This window comes from Vidua chalybeata, chromosome 2 (assembly GCF_026979565.1).
Source record: "Vidua chalybeata isolate OUT-0048 chromosome 2, bVidCha1 merged haplotype, whole genome shotgun sequence".
Taxonomy (NCBI): domain Eukaryota; kingdom Metazoa; phylum Chordata; class Aves; order Passeriformes; family Viduidae; genus Vidua; species Vidua chalybeata.
In genome coordinates, this window is record NC_071531.1 from 115,134,387 (window position 1) to 115,152,600 (window position 18,214).

An 18,214-nucleotide genomic window follows, 5' to 3' on the forward strand; every position below is an offset into this window, starting at 1 on the left:
CTTGGCTGGGAGGTGACCTCAAAGCTAATCCCGATCCACCCCTGCCATAGGCAGGGACACCTTCCATTGCTCCAGCCCTGTCCAGCCTGGCCTTGGGCACTTCCAGGGATCCAGGGGCAGCCACAGCTTCTCTGGGCCTCCCCACCCTCCCAGGGAACAATTCCCGTCCAAAATCCCACCCATCCCTGCCCTCTGGCAGTGGGGAGCCGTTCCCCCTTGCCCTGCCACAACGCATTGTTTTTTTAATGGTTGAGGGGATTGTAGGGGAATACAGAAATAGCACCAATAATGGGCAGAGTTGATGCGCGGCCCGTAGGAAGCGGAGGATGTTTAACAGGGTTTGCAGATGGACCCGATGATCTTAAGGGCCTTTTCCAGCCGAAGCGATGCTGTGAAAATGCCCCCGTCCGCAGCAGGAGCAGCAAAGCAGAGGACACCGCTCATCCCGGCCAGGGAAAAGCCTGGATTTCCACTAGGTGTCAGCGCAGGCGGATTCCAGGCTGGGAAAAGGCTGTTCCCCGCGGGTTGGCGTATGCAGAGCGGGAGGCAGGGCGGAGCATCCCCCGCAGCGCTCGGCCGAGGCAGGCGGCGGGCAGTGCTGTCCCCTCTGCCGCCAGACACCTTCGCCTGGCTCCTGCTGTGCCCAGCCACCCCGCCCCGAGCCCCAGGTCCCCTGTCCTACAGAACATCAGACTCTGCAGAAGTGTCCAGCAGCTGCGGGTGTCTCTGTGCAGGGGTTTGAGCCCCATAAACTGAGGTCTCAAATATTTTTCCACGGAGGACCCTCCCAAGCTGCGCAAACCCCACTCTGCTGTTTTCCAACACCACCCTACTTTCAGAGCAGAAAATATCCGCCCAAGATCATCTATTTTTTTTTTTTTTAGGCTGAGTTTACCCAGGAGGGGCTCACCCAATGTATTTCTGTATCATACAAAGACAGCAAAAGGCACAACACGAGCACAAAGCCTGACCCCGACGCGTGTCCCCTTTTCCACGGCCCATTAAGGACAAACCATGTGTCGTGCCAGCATTTCAGGGGCAGCACCCAGGGCACAAAAAGCAGGGCCTGGCTGGTGCTGGGCACCAAGGGAATGTCCCCTGTCCCCCCAGATGTGGCCTGGGGGCTCCGAGCCGTGGCCTTCAGAGCCGGGGACATTTCAGTGCCTTCCCCAAATAGCAGTGTGGGATTCCTCCCTCAGCATCAGCCATCCCTGGCTGCAGCCAGCTCCCAGGAATGGGTTCTGGGCTAGCTGGGGATGTCCCTGCTCACTGCAGGAGGGTTGGATTAGATGGCCTTTAAAGGTCCCTTCCAACCTGAGCCATTCCCTGATTCTGTGAAAATTCACCCCTGCTCCAACCCTGCTGAAATGGAGGCTGGCAACATCCCAAAAAAGCTGTGACATGCCTGCACCCCTCTCCACAGAGAGCCCAGGTGTGGTCCAGCAGGTCCCAGCGCCTTCCCAGGCCCAGCAGTGGCTTGGATCTGCAGCAGGCCTGGCATTATCCCTAAATCCCATGGTGAGCAATGGACACTGAGGTTTGTGGGTCCCCACCCTTGGGAACTGCACCCCTGCTGCTCCCCATTCCCCACTTCCTTGTGGAGCCTCGCCACCGGCACGGGAGCTCCTTCTGTCCCCAAAGGACATCCAGGGGATGGAAAAAACTTTGGGGTTGCTCCAGCCATGACCCTCCCTGGCTCTGGGCACATCCCAGCTGGCACTAAACCCTGGGCTGCAGCCCCTGCTCCGGCAGCAGCACTCGGATCTCCTCTTGGACCGTGCAGGAGCAAGAAGCAGGGCTGCACGGGAAGGATGCCACCCCAGATGTGGCACTTGGCAGCAGCAGGAGCCCCCCCTGCCCGTGGGGAGGGCCTGGCAGGTGCTGGGAGGTGGTGCCAGGTCTCCTCGCTGTGGGGGACGTGGCTCGGAGCAGGTTTGGGAATTGGGAGCTGTCCGGCCTCCCCCCAGCTCCATTCACTGCCCAGACAGCAACATGGTTTATGGCAGCTGAGGGCCATTGCAGGGGCTCCATCAATGCAGCGTCCCAGCCTCTGCTCCCCGGGAAGCTGGCTCCTGTTCAGAGCAGGCAGGAGGGGCTGCCAGGCTTAGCAGGGAAAGGGCCAGGACGGCTTTCCCAGCTTGGCAGCACACTGGGTTTTGGAGTACCCCCTGCTTTCTGTGGGCAGCGACAAAAGGTGGCATTTGGGAGAAATCCCCGACTGCCATCGCTGCTCCCAAAAGAAGGGAGATCCTGCCAGGGACTGTGCTGGCTGTGCAGAAGGATCAGGGAACAGCCTTGGCCTCATCGAAAATACAGACTGGTACAGGCAGAAGCACAGGGGCTGCCATTCCTGGGGTCCCTGCAGCTCAGACACCTGCAGGATTTGGGGTGACACGCTGGGCTCCCGCTCACGCCAGCCCCGTCACCTCTCTGGATATGCCTGAGGATTTCAGGAACCTCCCTTGCAGGAGCCTGTTCCTTATGATTTCCTGGTGCTCCAGGGGGATTTGGACAGCTGGACCCCAACCTACATCCCTGCATTTCAGTGCAGGAACCAGCAGCCTAGGACAGAAATCCTTCCAAGCCACCTTCCCTACGACCATCAGAGGCACTGCAGAGCTGGTGAATTTTCCCAGGGAATAGCTGTGGAAAATGAAACCTGGGCTAGAGATGGACAAGATGAGATAGTTTGCAATAAATGAATGGAGATGGGTCCTGGGAGGTAATTCCAGCAGAGATAAGATGAATTGCAAGCACCACTTGTAAAGCATTTGTAAAGTCTAACTCAGACAGGAATTTTACTGCAGGAGATGCTGTATTAGAAATTACTGCTGCAGTTGGAGCAGCTGCTACTGCCCGAGCTGCATAAACCCCTCACTGAGTTCCTCACCACTCCCTGGCACCTCTGGAAATCTTCCTGAGAAATGTGTTCTGCCTTCCCACATGGAGCAGCCCTTCAGATTGGGGAGATGGAGGGAACAGGGCTGGGAGGACAGGGAGTTGGGGCCACATTCACAGGCTGTAAATATTTCACACCTAGCAGGACTTACTGGTTTTAGCTTGGCAAGAACATGGGGAGTAAGTCCAGCAAACCTTCTGGAGGCAGGGGAAGGTGGCAGGATCCTGCAGGATAGGGATGGAAGAAGCAACCGTGGTGTTTCCAGGAAGAGACAGCTCCCAGCTGCCCCAATCCCATCTCCTTCCCTGCAGAAGAGCGGGATTGAAACTCAGGCAGCACCAGCTCAGCTCCAGGCTGAGGACAAATAACTGCTTTGGAAAGGTGTGTGTGACCCTCCAGGAGAATTCACACCTCTGAGGACACATCAAAGCTTGAGAACCAACCGCCAGAAGCTGTGCACTGACGTGGTCTGGATTTAACTCAGAAATTGCAGCACTCAGCAAGGTCTGACCCAGCAGCCAACTCGTCTGTAATCCCAGCCTGTCACCTCCAACACATCTGATAAATTGTTGGCAGTGTTTCAGTGGTTGTTCCCAAACAGCTCCATCACTCCAACACCTTCCTTTGGGCATCTGCCCTGCTAAACAGGATTTTGCTTTGCTGCCCACATTCACTTTGAGGACTTCAAGCAGATTATTAAACAATTTAGACTTCCTTTAAAAACAGGAGCTGGGGTAAGGATGCTCAGTGTGCTGTTTAGCTGGGAATCCTTGGCTCATAACTATTTAATGAACCGAGAGGCTGCTGGCAGAGGTCATTCCAGCAGCTCACACCCGGCCCCACGGCTCTGGGTGAGGGATGGAAATTGAAACCTTAATGGGCATTTCCAGGAGAGCAGCTTGCCCTGGCACTGTCACCCGAGACCCAGCAGCTTAAGCAAGTGATTCTTAATCAGTTTTCAAGCCCCAGGAAACAGGCTGAGGGCAGGAGGGGCTGTTTTGCCCCAGCACCACATTTTGTGACGATTTACAGGTGCACTGAGGTAAAGGCTGGTGGCAAAGGCCACTCCCTGCTCCTCCTGGTGGAACTGCTGACATGACACTCAAGGAGTGGAGGGACAAGGGGGGATGGCTTCCCACTGCCAGAGAAATCCATGGAGCCATCCATGTGGGAAGATGACACCTTCTGGAGGCGAGTACCACCGAGAGAACTTGCCGAGGCTGCAAGGCTCAAATCCCAGACTCCCAGGATTTCAGCTCCCTGCTTGGACAAGGGGAAGCAGAACTGCTTTGCCAAGCTGATCCCAGGTGCTGTGGCAGCAGGGAGGGAGCTGCTGCTCCAGGAGCAGCCTGGCACTACCCAGCTCCATGCTCTCCCTGCTTTTCCCTGTCCCCTCTCTGCCCCAGACACGCAGCCAGGGAGCTGCAGTGATAAACTGGCTGCTGGTCCAAGCACAAGGTTATTTTCTAGGACATTAAGCAGAACCCTCGGATGCCAGCTTGCAGGAGAGCCATGAAGAGTGACAAGACACCTGACCAGAATGCAAAAGCAGAGCTGCAAACTTAACACCTTCCCCCCCCACCCCCTTTATCTGTTAAAAATAGCTTTAGAGGGGAAGCTCAAAGCAGTGTGAGGGGCTGCTGGCTTGAGAAAATGAGCAGTTTCAGCAGAAATATTCAGTGACCACCACCCAGAGAGCTCTGATTTTTGGTATCTCACCCATCCATATCTTAAATTAAACATTCGAGCTGCAGTGCAGCTTTGGCAGGGGCTAATAAAAACCTGAAAATCCTTACCCAGCCTGCTTTTCTGTAGGAATAATACCACTAACATCCCACAATTATCTCCATCTACGTCTGGCTAGGACTCCAAATCAATAAATTGTCCCCTCACCCTCAGATTAGCTCGGTCAGGTAATTTTGAAAGCAGCAGCAGCACTTCCCCACTGTTAGGCAGAGCAGCTCTGCCAGCTGAATTAACACGAGATCCCTCGTTATCCCAGAGCAATCCCACTCCAACAGTGTCCTTGGGGAATAATTTGCACTGACCTCAACATTGAGGGAATTGAGAGTGCTGCATTTATTATTACTTATATTCCTTGAATTTAATATTTGGATTAATATTTGGAATTAAATTTCTGTTTGGGAAGAAGAGAAAAAATTGGGCAAAAATAAATCTACCACCTGTTTCACTGGCAAAAAAAAACCCAACCCCACCCTTTTAAGAACAACATTACAATTTGGTTTTCCCTCCTGCCACTTTCATTCCTGGCCCAGCCTCAGCTCTGATGTCCCAAGCACCCCATGAGTGCTCAGATCCTTCCACAGAAAATTCCTGGCAAGTCCAAGCACTCACTGCTTCCCCTCTCTGCCCAAAGGCGCTTCCCTCTGCAGGGTCCTTCTCTCCTGGCATCCTCTCAGTGATGTTCTCAGAACCCCACAAGTCCTTTGGCCACAGTCCCCTCTTTCTCCCTCCTCTTGCTGTCGGTCACACAAAGCATCCCTCCCTCGTTTTTAAGGAGCAGCAATACTTTCTGCCATCAAATTTCCAAGAACAATGCTGATTCTCTTTAAAACCCCACAGCAAAACCTGCAGCAGGAAACCTCGGGAGCATGAACAGGGTGATGCTCCCTCCTCAGAAACCAAGATGTCCTTATGAAGTGGGATTAATACCACAATATCCTTTTTTTTTTTAACCCCATAAACCTTATTTTTGAACCATCAGCTTTTCAAGTCTCTTCATGCAAGTTTATTTCAGGAGTTAATCCAGGGTTGTTGCTGTTTTCCAGACAGTGCCCTCCCTCCATCCCTTCCCTCTGCTAAGCAGAGGCCCCAGTCTTAGAGAAATTAATTAGTACAGTAATTTGCCCAGGACACAGAGGAGAAGCTGAATTTGTCCCACTCTGCAGGATTCAGCTGAACAAAAAAGACAAATAGCTGTGCTGTGGGATTTTAAAAAGCTGCTGTCAGCATTCCCAATGCAACCAGACCTGGAAATTCATTTGTCTTTCACTAAACAATGGAAAAAGGAGAAGCAATTACAGTAGACAAAACTAATTACAGCAGAGCTGAAGTACAGCTCACAGCACTCACTCTTCAATCTGCATTCAAAAAGAAAAATCCAACCCCAAAAACACTCCATCAAAAAAAAGGTGAAAAACTAGGAGTGGGAAAAAAAGCAATTTTGAAATAGAAGGGGCACTTCAGCATGGCACAGACTGGTTTTTGGAAGGAGAAACCTTCAGGTGATGCTTGGCAAAGAGGACACAGGGATTTCTCCAGGAATGATGCCAGTGGGCAGAAGAAATGAGCTCCCAGCTCCTCCTCAGTGGGGCCCATTCCATGTTCACCTGACATCCAGGTGAGTTTTGGGTGGGATGTTTTTTAGCTGCCAGAAGAACAGGAGCACGGTGTTAATAATGCCAAGTTCTGGGGATAGAGATCTCCATGATCCTTGGGGGTCCCTTCCAGCTCAGAATATCCTGGGATCTTTGTGGAGCTCAACTTGGCTGAACAGTGGCTGAACAGCTTCTCCTTCCATAGTGAAGACAGAGCAGCCCAAAGGTGAGGCTGTCCCTGTTTCCTGATCCTCACAGCCATCCCTGCCTGACCCAGAACACTCCAGGAACACTCCCACCTTTGGGTGAAACGACAGAAGAGAATCCAAAACCTCCTGTAAAGGCCATTTAATCCCTGGCCATGGTCCAGGCTGGCAAGGGGCAGCGACAGGTTCTGTGAGAGGCAATTCCTGATGCCCAGAGCTGCATGTCCCTGCCTCCTGTTTCCCCTGGATACCAGCTGGGAAATCCAGCAGACAGCAAAAGGGAATTTCAATCTCTGCTTAACACAGAGGCAGGCTGGAAAATGGATTGCAGGGAGTAAACCTGAAGTGGCAAGAGCAGGAGGAATGGGGCTGGGCTGTGGATGGATGTGGCAGACACCTCCTCAGGCCTCATTCCCTGGGGACTGGAAAAGCCTCCACGAGCCACTTCCAACACACAAAGCTGCCACTGGCTACAGCACGTGTTTAATTCCACCAGATTCCTGGAACAGGCACGAGGCCATGGCAGGATGTTGTTGTTCTCCCTGGATCCTTAAGGAGGTTCAGTCTGAAGCCTCGATCCTGGAACCCCATTCCTGAGTCTCCATGGACACTGCACAGCCCTCAGCCCAACACTGTTTAGCACAGAGGTTCTCCCTGCCAGAGAATCATTCAGGAAAATCTTTCAGATCACGGAGTCCAGTAATTCCCCCAGCACTGCCAGGGCCACCGCTGACCCATGTCCCCAAGTGCCACATCCACATGGCTTTAAATCCCTCCAGGGATGGGGACTCACCACTGCTCTGCGTGGCTGTGCCAATGCCTGAAAATCCTTTTTTTTCCCTCATATCCAATCTAAACCTCCCCTGGCACAACTCAAGGCCATTTCCTCCTGTCCTCTGATTCTATTCCAGGATTCTCCACATTTCCAGCCTGGAGAGGAGAAGGCTGGGGGGGAACTCTTCAATGTGCAGCAACAGTGAAAGGGAGAAAGCCAAGAGGATGTGGCCAAGCTCTTCCCAGCAGTGCCAGCATCCCAGGAGATGCACTGGTACCTGTCAGACCCCCTCTCCCCCTCCTCCTTGTGCTGCTCCACCAAGCAGAGGGATTTCCCACCTCTCCATTCTGGTATCACTGCAGAGCTCTCTTTCATTTTCTGGCTGAAATGACCTGCAATGCAGAGGCTCACTTGCTGCACTGATCCTGCTGCCAGATCTGTAATCCTCAATCCCCCTGGGGAATGCCTGGAGTAGGAAACCACTTGGCATGGCAAGCACGTCAGCATTTTCCTGGCTGCATTTTTTTATTGTCTCTTTGCTGCATCCCTGACTACTTCAGTTAAGTTTTCTTCCCTTTCATCCCTCACTTTCTCCAGCTTCAACATCCCTGAGCTCCCCCCTCTTGGATACACCCATCCAGCTGTGGGGGGACAGCACATTTACTCCCATCCTTCCCAAGATTTTCACGTGGGGCAACAGAACTGCAAATGGAAAAAAATGCGGGGAGACAGAACCCTTCCCTTGGCAGTGGCATCCCCTCCTTCCTGGGAGGCTCCAAAGGCTGACTGAAGTTGATTCCCTGCTAATCCTGCCCCTGCCATGCTGGGATTTACAAGTTATTAATTACAGGCACCTTTCTAGAAAAGCAGTGCAAGCTGCAGCGCAGCCAGACTTCCAAGAAGCAGAAGATGCCTTATTTAGAGAAGATGGTGCAGTTTTTGTTTTCTTTTTTAATTACTGTCAGCAGTGAGAGACATTTGTGCTATAAGGGAAAGAGAACTCGCCCACTTGCTTTGGTTCATTTTAATATTCCCCTAAAACAAACAAAAAGAAACCCTGGCATGATTTGGGAGTAAACATCGAAAAGGAAAAGTGGCTCTGCTGATGGATTTGAGGATTAAAATAATTTTTAAGTCATAAAGGTGCTGAAAAGGACCCCAAGCAACAAGCAAGAAGTGAAAAGGACAGAGCTGTCGAAGCAGCAAGGCAGGACAATAATTTTTAGAGGAGCACCATGAATCCATATAAAAAGCAGGAAAGATGGGATTTCTCAAAGGAAGAGGCTGCAGGAGCTCAGGGGAAAAAGTGGAGATCCGTGCAACAGCTCAGTGGGGAGAGTGGAAGTGCAAAAGGTCCAACCCAACCCCACAGCAAAGTGCTGTGTTCCATGAGGGAAAGAGTCTCCAAAACCAGAGAGCACGTGGAAATTACGGATCATTTGGCACCTACCACCCGCAGGAAACTGGGAATAGCCCAGCAAGGAGGTGGTCACCGACGGGCAGCTTCTGAGTGAGAAAATCCAACGTGGAAACGCAGCCCACAGAGGGATCCCAGAGCTGGACAGGCTTGGGCTGCACTGGGAATGCTCCTGGCACAATTAGGCAAATCAAGCCTATTAAGGGACAATCACTCTGAAGGGTTGTTATCAATCACTCCCCTCGCTTTCTTTAGGCAATTATCCTAATTGCATCAAGGTTATTAAGCAATTACTTTGATAACTGGAGCTTTTTTGCCGGCTCTTAGTTTTTTTTTTCTTGGCAACGTTTTGTTCTTTGTATAAATGCCCCCTCCAAAAGATGTTTAAAGCTGACTTCAAGGATGTCCTTTTCCCAAAGCACAAGATTCAAATTTCTGTGTAAAAGCACAAAGTTCTCTCTCTCAAGAAAATGTTGATTTTTTATCCCTGGGTTTTCCCTCAAACCTCCCCCCACCCAGATCTCCCAGGGCATCAGGGATTTAGTTCCACTTTTTTATTATTCAACTTTTTATACATAATAAATACAAACTTTTTACAGCCAATATAAAGAAAGCATTTTGCACTGATGCTTTCAGGGTGTACTGAGCTGTACACGATGCGACGGCCGATACATGCCCTGTATGAAGAAATCATAGTTAAAAAGGAGGCATCTTTTTACAACTTTTCTTCCTTTTTCTTTTTTTTTTTTGCTTTTTTTTCACTTTTGTTTTTTAAATAAAATTAGCAGCTCTTACAGAAAATATTTTAAAATACAACTAAAGAGACTTTTAAATAAAAATTTTCTGGATTTTTGAAAGTCCGAGTGTGAAGGACACAGACAAACTGGCCAAAAGAATTGAACGTGAACATTATGGCAAAAACTTGGTTTTCTTCTGCGTTGTAAAGATCTCAAAATATCTGCAAACAGTTAAATCTTTTTTTTTTTTTTTAAACTTAAGAATAAGTTTGATAAACACATAAAAAGACCTCAAACAGATCAACAGGACAAGAGGTGCAAAAGAAGGAATAAAATATGGAAAAGACTTCATTGGACAGTCACTGATTCCATAAGTGATCCATGAATTGTTGCCCTCAGACAGCCCCACTCTTGGTTAAGGATCCCACTGGGAAAGGAGACTGGCAAACACTGGATGTCTCGGAGACCCAGCCTGGGTTGGGATTTCCAAGTATGTGCAAAGTTTATGATAAAATCTTGTTAGATGAGTCATTGGGTTTTTGTTGTAAATGCAGCCTCAAAAAATAGCCCTTGTTAGTAAACTAAAGGTTGAAAACTTACTGGCTTTGAGAAAAAAAACCATGAAGACACAAGAGAACCCACAAACAGCTCCAAACCCAACCTCGGGATGCCTTTGATCTGAAGTTTTCATCTGATGGAGAATCTTTTAGGCAGTACCCAAAGAAAAACCTGCTTCCATCCAGTTTTTCCCTCTCCTCCAAGCATTCATTCCGCTCCACGTTCAACTTCAGAATATTCTTTGCCCTTTTCTCTCAAAAAACCGAAATCCAAGCTCCCTTTTCAGAGCTCTCTGAGGGAAATGTGAAACTTTTTTCCTTTCAGTTTCTTCCCTGAGAGGAATTGGGCACATCTTGGGCACGAAGGCGGTGTGAAGGCAGAACCTGGAGCTGCTCCTGGCTCCCTGGCTTTGGCTGGTTAATGGGATTGGGGTGGGAAAAAGCTACAGGGCCATCCAATGCAACACCTAAATGCATGTAAATACTCTAAATGGAACTGCTAACTCTAGAACTCAGGTGGTTTGATGACAAAGATACACTGATAATGTTGGATAATAAAGTACACGGCAATAACTGGGATAAGAGTGACCCAAATGCTTTAAAAAAATAAAACAAACCCAGCAAAAAAAACCAAAATCCCCAAATCCTGCTAAGGAAAAAAAAAAAAAAAAAGGAAAAGAAAAAGCAGCTCAATTTCCAGATCTAGACAAAAATCTCACTTGCTTTTTTGCTTTTCTACCCGTTGGTTTCTGCTGTGGAACAAGACGTTGCTGCTGGTTCAGCACCTCTGTGTTAGATCCTCTATGAGTAAATGCACTGAGTAAACACAAAAATCCAAAGGCAGAATGTTCAGCTGTGAATCACTGACAAGGGGAGCACCCATGGAATGAACACTTCTGCTTCTCCAGGAGATCATCTTCCCATCTCTTCCTTTCTGTGGGGGGATTCAAGAGGAGCCAGCCTCTCCTTTAGACTTCTTTTTCTGTTCCCTTTTTCATTCTTCTGATGAATACCTGGTCAGGCAGGTGATGCTACTGGAAGGATCCACAATCTTTAACACATTCCTATGGCAACAGTAATATACTGTACTAATGCACAGGAGCAAAGGATGCTAAGACTAAGCTGCATGAATGGGGCTCTTTCTTTGTCTCCACATCAAAATGGAGCATCTCCAGCCAAGAAAAAAAAGCCAATCTTGGCCTGTCTTGGTTTGTGCTAAGAGAAGAAGAACGATGTAGAGAAATCCAAACAAACAAACAAAAAAATAACAAAAGGCACAAAATATTCATGACTGTGGGAAGGAATCCGCCAGGTCACTGCCACATAAAATCCTCCCTATCGCTCGCTCTAGTCCAAGTCTTCATCATGCAAAGGTGCCTAAAAACGAGATAGACCAAAAGCTGTGTTTGGCCTTGATTGTAGCACTACTAATTAGCCAGTCCCCTCGTTACACCAGAGTGATTTCCACGTCCTCGATCTTCTCCGTGGGCCGGCGGTGGTGCTGTGTCGGGGGGGGTGGAGCTGCTCGCACCTGCAACATTCAGAACCAGCCTGTGACTACCCCAAAAGTGGCCAAATTCCACCAGAACTCCCTGACATTTCCTGCACAGAGCTCCAGGCTCACCCCTCGACATGCTGCAAACAAACAGGCCGTGTGTCCAGCTGGATGCAGCTCCAGTGCTCCCCACTTCAGCCATCAGGGATTTTCCTTACATTCCCACATTCCCTCCAGGGTGCACTCCCAGATTTATTCCATGGATAAGCCAGGATGGAAACCTGGGCAAGGCTCATCACATGCTGAATCTGATGGTGATTTTGCCTGGAATTTTCTGTGGAGTGGGAACTACGAGGATGTTTTGCTGCACCTGACTCACTGATACTTCATCAATCACTGACCTCAACAATACACACCCACCCAAAATGTGTTCTGTTTTCACACTCTGCCACATCAGTCATTTTCGCTCTTGACAGAGATCACCTTTAGTGCCAACAGAGTTTTTAGAACATCATTTCAGAATACACCACACCTGCTCTGGAAAACATGAACTGTGGAGCAATCCTGCACCAAACTGCCCAATACTACCTCAACATTCAGATTATATTATTTGAATATCCAAAAATGCTTTTTTCCCTGCAACCTCGTTCACTGAGAAGGCCAGGAAAAGACAAATGTTATGTTTTAGTATGATCTGGTTTAGGGCTTTGAAAACCCCAAAACTTGATTTCAAAGTTAATCGCAGGAGATGGATTTTGCAAAGTTCTAAATGATTTAATTCTTCCCTTCCTTTTCTGGCAAATGTCCTTTTTCTAGGCAGCAATGACAACACAAAACCCTCATCATTAGGAATCCAAACCTCTCAAATCAAAGGGGGTGGAAGTAAACAGAATCCCAAATATGCTGGAAACTGCTGGAAAGCAGGAACTGCATAAACCACAGGACTGACCTCTTCTGCCATTTACCCCCCACCTCTTTTTCAGCTCTGTTTAGTGGCTGTTACCCTTTGAACATCAATAAAAACCACAGGATTTGCTGGTCACTTACAGGCCGCAGTTTGCCATAGGAACTTTCCGGAGGAACTCGTGGAGGCTGGGAGAATCCAGGGGACTCTGAACCAAAGCTGTTTTCTGAAGGAATAAGCAACACCCCATTACAAAGAAGCCCCTCAATATTGCTGAATTTATGTTGTAAAAATGCTCTTTTTTTCTTTTTCTTTTTTTTGCCCTTTCCTCTGAAAGGAGGAATGTTTGCCCAAAATGTTTGCAAATTTCTCACCGTTCGTCGACGGAGACCTGGGGAAAAACTGGGATCCTCTTTTATCCGGGCTGGGATAGGGACTGGTGGGAGGCTGGTCGTACAGAGGCAGGGGTGGCAGGGAGTTGTTGGCCTTTGGAGTAGGGGATACCTGTGCCAAAAAGAGGGAGAGCAAATCCTGCAGCAAATCCTCCTTGGCACATTTAACACACACACACACACACCGGTTTTTCAACCCATCCCTACTCCAGCAAGTTCCCTCCGGAGGAAAAGCAGCTGGCAGGAAAGTTTGGGAAGGAAAGCCAAGGAATCCAACAGGGATTCAATTTTTTAAAATCACAGGTTGCCACTGAACAGAAATTTTCAGCCTCTCCCAGGTAATTCAGAGAGGATTTTTGAAGGTTATTCGAAACAAAAAGGTCGCTTGGCCAAGTGGGATTCACAGAGAAGTGTTGGAATCATGAGCTTTATCCCCACCCAAAATGCATTAAAATGTTCATTTTGGTGGTCTTCCTAAATCAAGGAATAAAAATCCTGTTGTAGAAAACATGGAAGTGCAGTTTCTGTCTCTGAACTCCACATTGGAATGTGTCTGATTTTCTAATATGATATAAAGATTAGAGAACTACGCTGTAGAAATGAGGACATTTCTGAAAAAATTACTGTACTCCAAAACTTGGCAGTATCCTGCCCCTCAAAATTGAGATACAGAACAGAATTAAGTATGAAAACACTAAATTAGGGCTGAAAGAGCCTGTTTTGCCAGGTTGTGTCTGACATCTCAGTCTCTCATAAATTAATTAATGACAGGAAATAAACTGCGAATTTTCTCCTTTGATTACTTTCTATCCAAATATCTGCCTTCATTCACAAATTTGCAAAACTACATCAGCTGATATTGATTAGGCTGGGTAAGACACTAAAATGCAAGCACTGAGGGCTTGGGTTGGGTTTTTTTTTTCTTAAATTGGTTCTGATTATTTTTACTTTAACAGCTTCTGATTTTTTTTTTTTTTTCCTTAAATTGGTTTCGATTTTTTTTTCCCCTCCCGAAGAAGTGACAGAACTTTGCAAACAATAAACCAAGCCAACACCTCTTTCCATACCTGGATATCCCCAATCCACTGAGTCTCTCCATTCTCTGAGGCCGTGAGCTCTTCAACCAACACCGAGGGGAAGACCCCGACGCGGCCGTTGAATTCTCCTTCCCAAAAGCCATCATCATCCTGGTTCTCCTTGTTCAGGATGCGGATGATGGCTCCCTCTGGGAAGGACAGCTCATCATCTGTCTGCCCCTCGTAATCATAAAGTGCTTTTACAAAACAGACTGCAAAATGGGAAAGGAAAAACCCAATGAGCTAAGAAAGAAATGTAAGTATACACCAAGTTTGATGGCTGGAGCTGGTGATTTTGAAGTTCTTTTAAAGATTCTGTTATTGCTGAGCCAGATTATTCCAGTTTTCCTTAATTTTAATCTCAGCTGTATGAGCTGAAGGGGTGAATTATGCAGATTTAATATGAGAGAGGTAATTACTGAGATAATTACTGGGAATGGCAGTGTTCAGGTACAGGTCAGTCTCTCTCTGCAACGCCCTGAAAGGAGGTTGTGGCCAGGTGGGGCCTTTTCTCCAAGGAAACCAGAGATAAGGCAAGAGAAAATGGCCTCAAATTGCACTAGGGGAGGCTCAGGTTGGATGTTAGGGAAAATTTCTTCCCTGGAATAGTGATTAAAACATTGGAACAGGCTGGGAAATGGTGGAGTTCCCATGCCTGGAAGGATTAAAAAATGAGTAGACTTTGCAATATGGTGGGATTTGGCCAAGAATTGGATTTAATGATCTTGGACGTCTTTTCCACCCTTAATGATTCTGTGATTCCATGAAATGTGGGAAAATCTCCCAGACTCGATGTCCAGAGTGCTTCCAAGAGCCAGCTCGACATCCTGGGTATTTTTAAGTGGGATTTACCATTGGAGTCTCCGTTGAGGCTGCCTGGCACCAGGTCTGCCTCCGTGGAGTTGTTGGAGGTGTGGGATCGGGAGTCCAGCGCAGCCAGGGACTGGAGCATGCTCAGGAGGCTGCTGGAGGTTGGGAATTGCAGGTACTTCTCTGGCACATATCCCACCTGGCCCGCCTTGTTCCGTGCCTGTGAACCAACAGCAGGAGCATTCTGTGCTTGGGAGCACTGCTCTGGAGAGAATCCCAGCATTCCCTCCCATCCCAGCTTCTAGCCTGAAAGAGTTCATGGAGACAAGCCCAGAAAATGATACCTTTACCCAGTCTTCCATATCTCCATCTTCAATGACCTCCAACACCTCGTGTTCCTCTATGGTCAGCTCATCTGGCTGAGAAGCCTGGAAGGTAGGACAGGAAGGATGGAAAAGAAAAGTGGCTTTTAGGGCAAGGCATGGGCAGTGGAGAGAACATTCCCATCTAGACTTTCATTTGTTAAAAAACTGAAAGCTTTAACATGATTTAAAACATCCCAATGAAGGTTCTGCCATGCACAAAAGCCCTTCTCCCTGAGAACCTCCCTGAATCTCACCCTACCAAAAAAGCAAACCTCAGGCTCCCAAAAGCATACTTATTATTTGTTCTTATATAATTGATTTTTCTAATCCATCAAAAAAAAAAAAAAAATCACTGACCTTATAGGAATAAACAACTTTGCAGGTGAGAGGGTAATTTCTGAGAGTACCAGAAGGACTAGAACTGCTGTCATCAAAAACATCCATGCTGTCTTCAAACTCTTCACCTTCCTCCTTTTCTGCATCAGCATTGACCTGGTAAAACAAATTCCAGCTGGCATTATAGCAGCTGCTAAAAAAGTGGTGAAAAAATAACAATAAAAAGGAGCTGGTCAATATTTTCCAGTGTGTGTTTTTTATGACTTATTGTTATTGAAAGTAACTCAGCTTTGTTCAAGCACAAGCACCTGGACTTTAAGAAGTACTGCAGAAGATTTTGGAAGCTCCAGCTCCACTGCTGGATAGTTATAAAATCCATTTTTCACATAATCTCTGACTAAAGTACTTTGGAGATGCCATTGCAATGACATAAAAAACAAGTTTATTGGAAAAAAGGGAATTTATGCTACTTAAAGATTAATGTACCTGTGACCACGAGTTATAAAATAAATCTGCAGTGGAAATATTTTAAAGTTTAAAAAACTAAACAACCCCAAAGCAACCTTCTAGCTGGTGTATTCCACACAACAGATTTGCTGCAGTTTAATACAAAAATTCTTAAGAGACAGGAAGATTTGTAAAATCTTGCTATAAAAGTTTAAATAAAACCTGAAGTCAATGTGCTGGAAAAATACAAGTTGGGGTACGACTGCCAGGAGCTGTGCTTTGGCCTCGTGCCCAGGTTATGTTTAAAATAAATAACTTTATCTCATGTGAAAAATGATGAGTGATTCTGTGAAAACAGCTCTGTGAATCAAAAGCAACACTGTTATGTAGAGCCATCTTCCCTGTGTTTACTCCTGTTGATTTGGGAGTGAATTTGGTGCTCCCCCAGAAAAGTGAGAGACTGATAAAAGAAAAAAGAGTTAAGCTGAGCCTACAAATTCCCAGTGCAGTTTCCCTAAACCAGGTCTCTGACAGCTTTGCTCTTCTAGGCCTGGACTAGAAGAGCACAAAGCTTCATCACGTTCTGACTTAATTTGTTTTTATGTTACTATTTCCAAACCTAACCCTTGCAGGTCTGTTTATTTTTTTCTTCCTCACTAACCCTCAATCAAGAGCAGTTTGCCTCCATCTATCCTTTGGTGTGTTCATGGACGTTGGGATAACCAAAAAATTGTCCCACAGCTGGGCAATGCTTTGGGAGATCAGCAACCAACAACAAATTGTGGCAAATTTGAGGTTTCCTCTCCTGCTTCTCTGCCTTTTGCTGGGCATGGTCCCAGCAGCCAGGGACCATCATGGCAATCAGCAAATCATGGCTAGAAGGTTTGGGCAACATCTGCTCCTGCTCTTCTAGCACGAGGAGCAGAACCACGCCTTCATTTTCAGCGTGTGGGCTGCTCTCAACTCCTCGGCTGGAATCATTTGGGAAGCAGGCACGGAGAGGGAAAACAGGAAACTCAGAGGTTTGCTTGACACAGCTCATCCTTCTGCAGGGTCTGGGATGGGGGATGGCATTGGCAAGGAATCAATGTGTGGGACAGAAGGACACTGAAGGGGTGGGACAGGCAGCGAACACAGGAAGAAATGCAAGGGAGGTGATCAGAAAAGTGGATGATATAAATTATAAATTATAATATAAATTATATAATTTATTATATAAATTATAAATATAAATGACAAAAACAGTGGGCATATATATATATAAAAAATATATATATATAAATAAATAAATGAACTAATTTATATATAAATCTATCTTGTTTTGTTGCACATATACACAGATGGGTCCCATCCCTGTTCCCTGGGAGCAGAGCCCAACTTCCTCAGCTGTCCCCTCCTGTCAGGAGCTGTGCAGAGCCACCAGGTCCCCCCTGAGCCTCCTTTTCTCCAGGCTGAGCCCCTTTCCCAGCTCCCTCAGCCTCTCCTGGTGCTCCAGCCCCTTCCTCAGCTCTGTTAAACACTGCCCACTCCTCCAGGCTGGAGTGAAAGTGCTGCTTGTTACAAACTGCAGTAATTCCTCTAAATTTTGGCATAATTTTGGTCCCAGCTCTAAGAATTCCAGCTCTGGGCTGTCCCTGTCTGGCCTGCCAAGGTCAACAGAGCCTTTTTTAAATACAGGAGCCTACGTAAGTGTAAAAGGGGAAAATGAGACTCAGAGCTGAACCTCCCAGGCTGTGGCATCGCCTGGGACCAGCACGGGGGGCTCAGCTCCAGGGCCAGCTGTGCCATGTCTGGGGACACTGGGAATGGGGAACTGGGAGCAGCCCAACAGGCACAGAGGGAAGCTAAAGGAGGTGGAGTACCAAAAGAAATGGAATAAAATCACTGTTTAACACAGCTAAGCCACAAATCCTCATCTGTCGTGCCCAGAGAGGATCTGAAGTGGAACTCAGCACGGGAATTCCTTTGGGAGTTTGGAGGGCTGACACTTGGATCTGCACACTCAAAGAGCTCAAGATAACACTATTAATGAAACTTAAAAGAAACACAGGCCTTGGGCACTGCCAGGGATCCAGGGGCAGCCACAGCTGCTCTGGGCCCCCTGTGCCAGGGCTCCTCACCCTCCCAGCCAGGAATTCCTTCCCAATATCCCATCCATCCCATCCTTTGGCAGTGGGAGCCATTCCCTGTGTCCTGTCCCTCCATCCCTTGTCCCCAGTCCCTCTCCAGCTCTCCTGGAGCCCCTTTGGGTGCTGGGAGGGCTCTGAGCTCTCCCTGGAGCCTTCTCCTCTCCAGGTGAGCACCCCCAGCTCTGCCAGCCTGGCTCCAGCCCTGGAGCAACTCCGGGGCCTCCTCTGGGCCTGCTGTATTCCACACAAAGTCAGGAGCAGCCCCTGGAGGGATCCCCCAGCCCTGGGGAGATGTTTACCCCCTGGAATCCGAGATCCCCCAGCCCTGGGG

At 47.9% G+C, this 18,214-nt stretch overlaps 1 protein-coding gene across 4 annotated transcripts in view; it reads right to left on the reverse strand.

The window, feature by feature from the left end:
* The window catches only part of FCHSD2 (FCH and double SH3 domains 2), a 130,438-nt gene that overhangs the window by 243 nt on the left and 111,981 nt on the right, over positions 1 to 18,214 (reverse strand). For 2 of the 4 annotated variants that reach the window (XM_053931285.1, XM_053931278.1), the window contains 7 exons: positions 15,329 to 15,463; positions 14,951 to 15,034; positions 14,649 to 14,826; positions 13,788 to 14,008; positions 12,703 to 12,832; positions 12,472 to 12,554; positions 9,175 to 11,460 (listed from right to left, as the gene is read on the reverse strand). In XM_053931285.1, the coding sequence (XP_053787260.1) occupies positions 11,377 to 11,460; positions 12,472 to 12,554; positions 12,703 to 12,832; positions 13,788 to 14,008; positions 14,649 to 14,826; positions 14,951 to 15,034; positions 15,329 to 15,463 (915 nt within the window). In that variant the 3' untranslated portion in view covers positions 9,175 to 11,376. Of the gene's footprint in view, positions 1 to 2,039; positions 3,124 to 9,174; positions 11,461 to 12,471; positions 12,555 to 12,702; positions 12,833 to 13,787; positions 14,009 to 14,648; positions 14,827 to 14,950; positions 15,035 to 15,328; positions 15,464 to 18,214 lie in introns of those variants that run through there. The other 2 variants (XM_053931271.1, XM_053969148.1) reach the window with 2 other exon arrangements.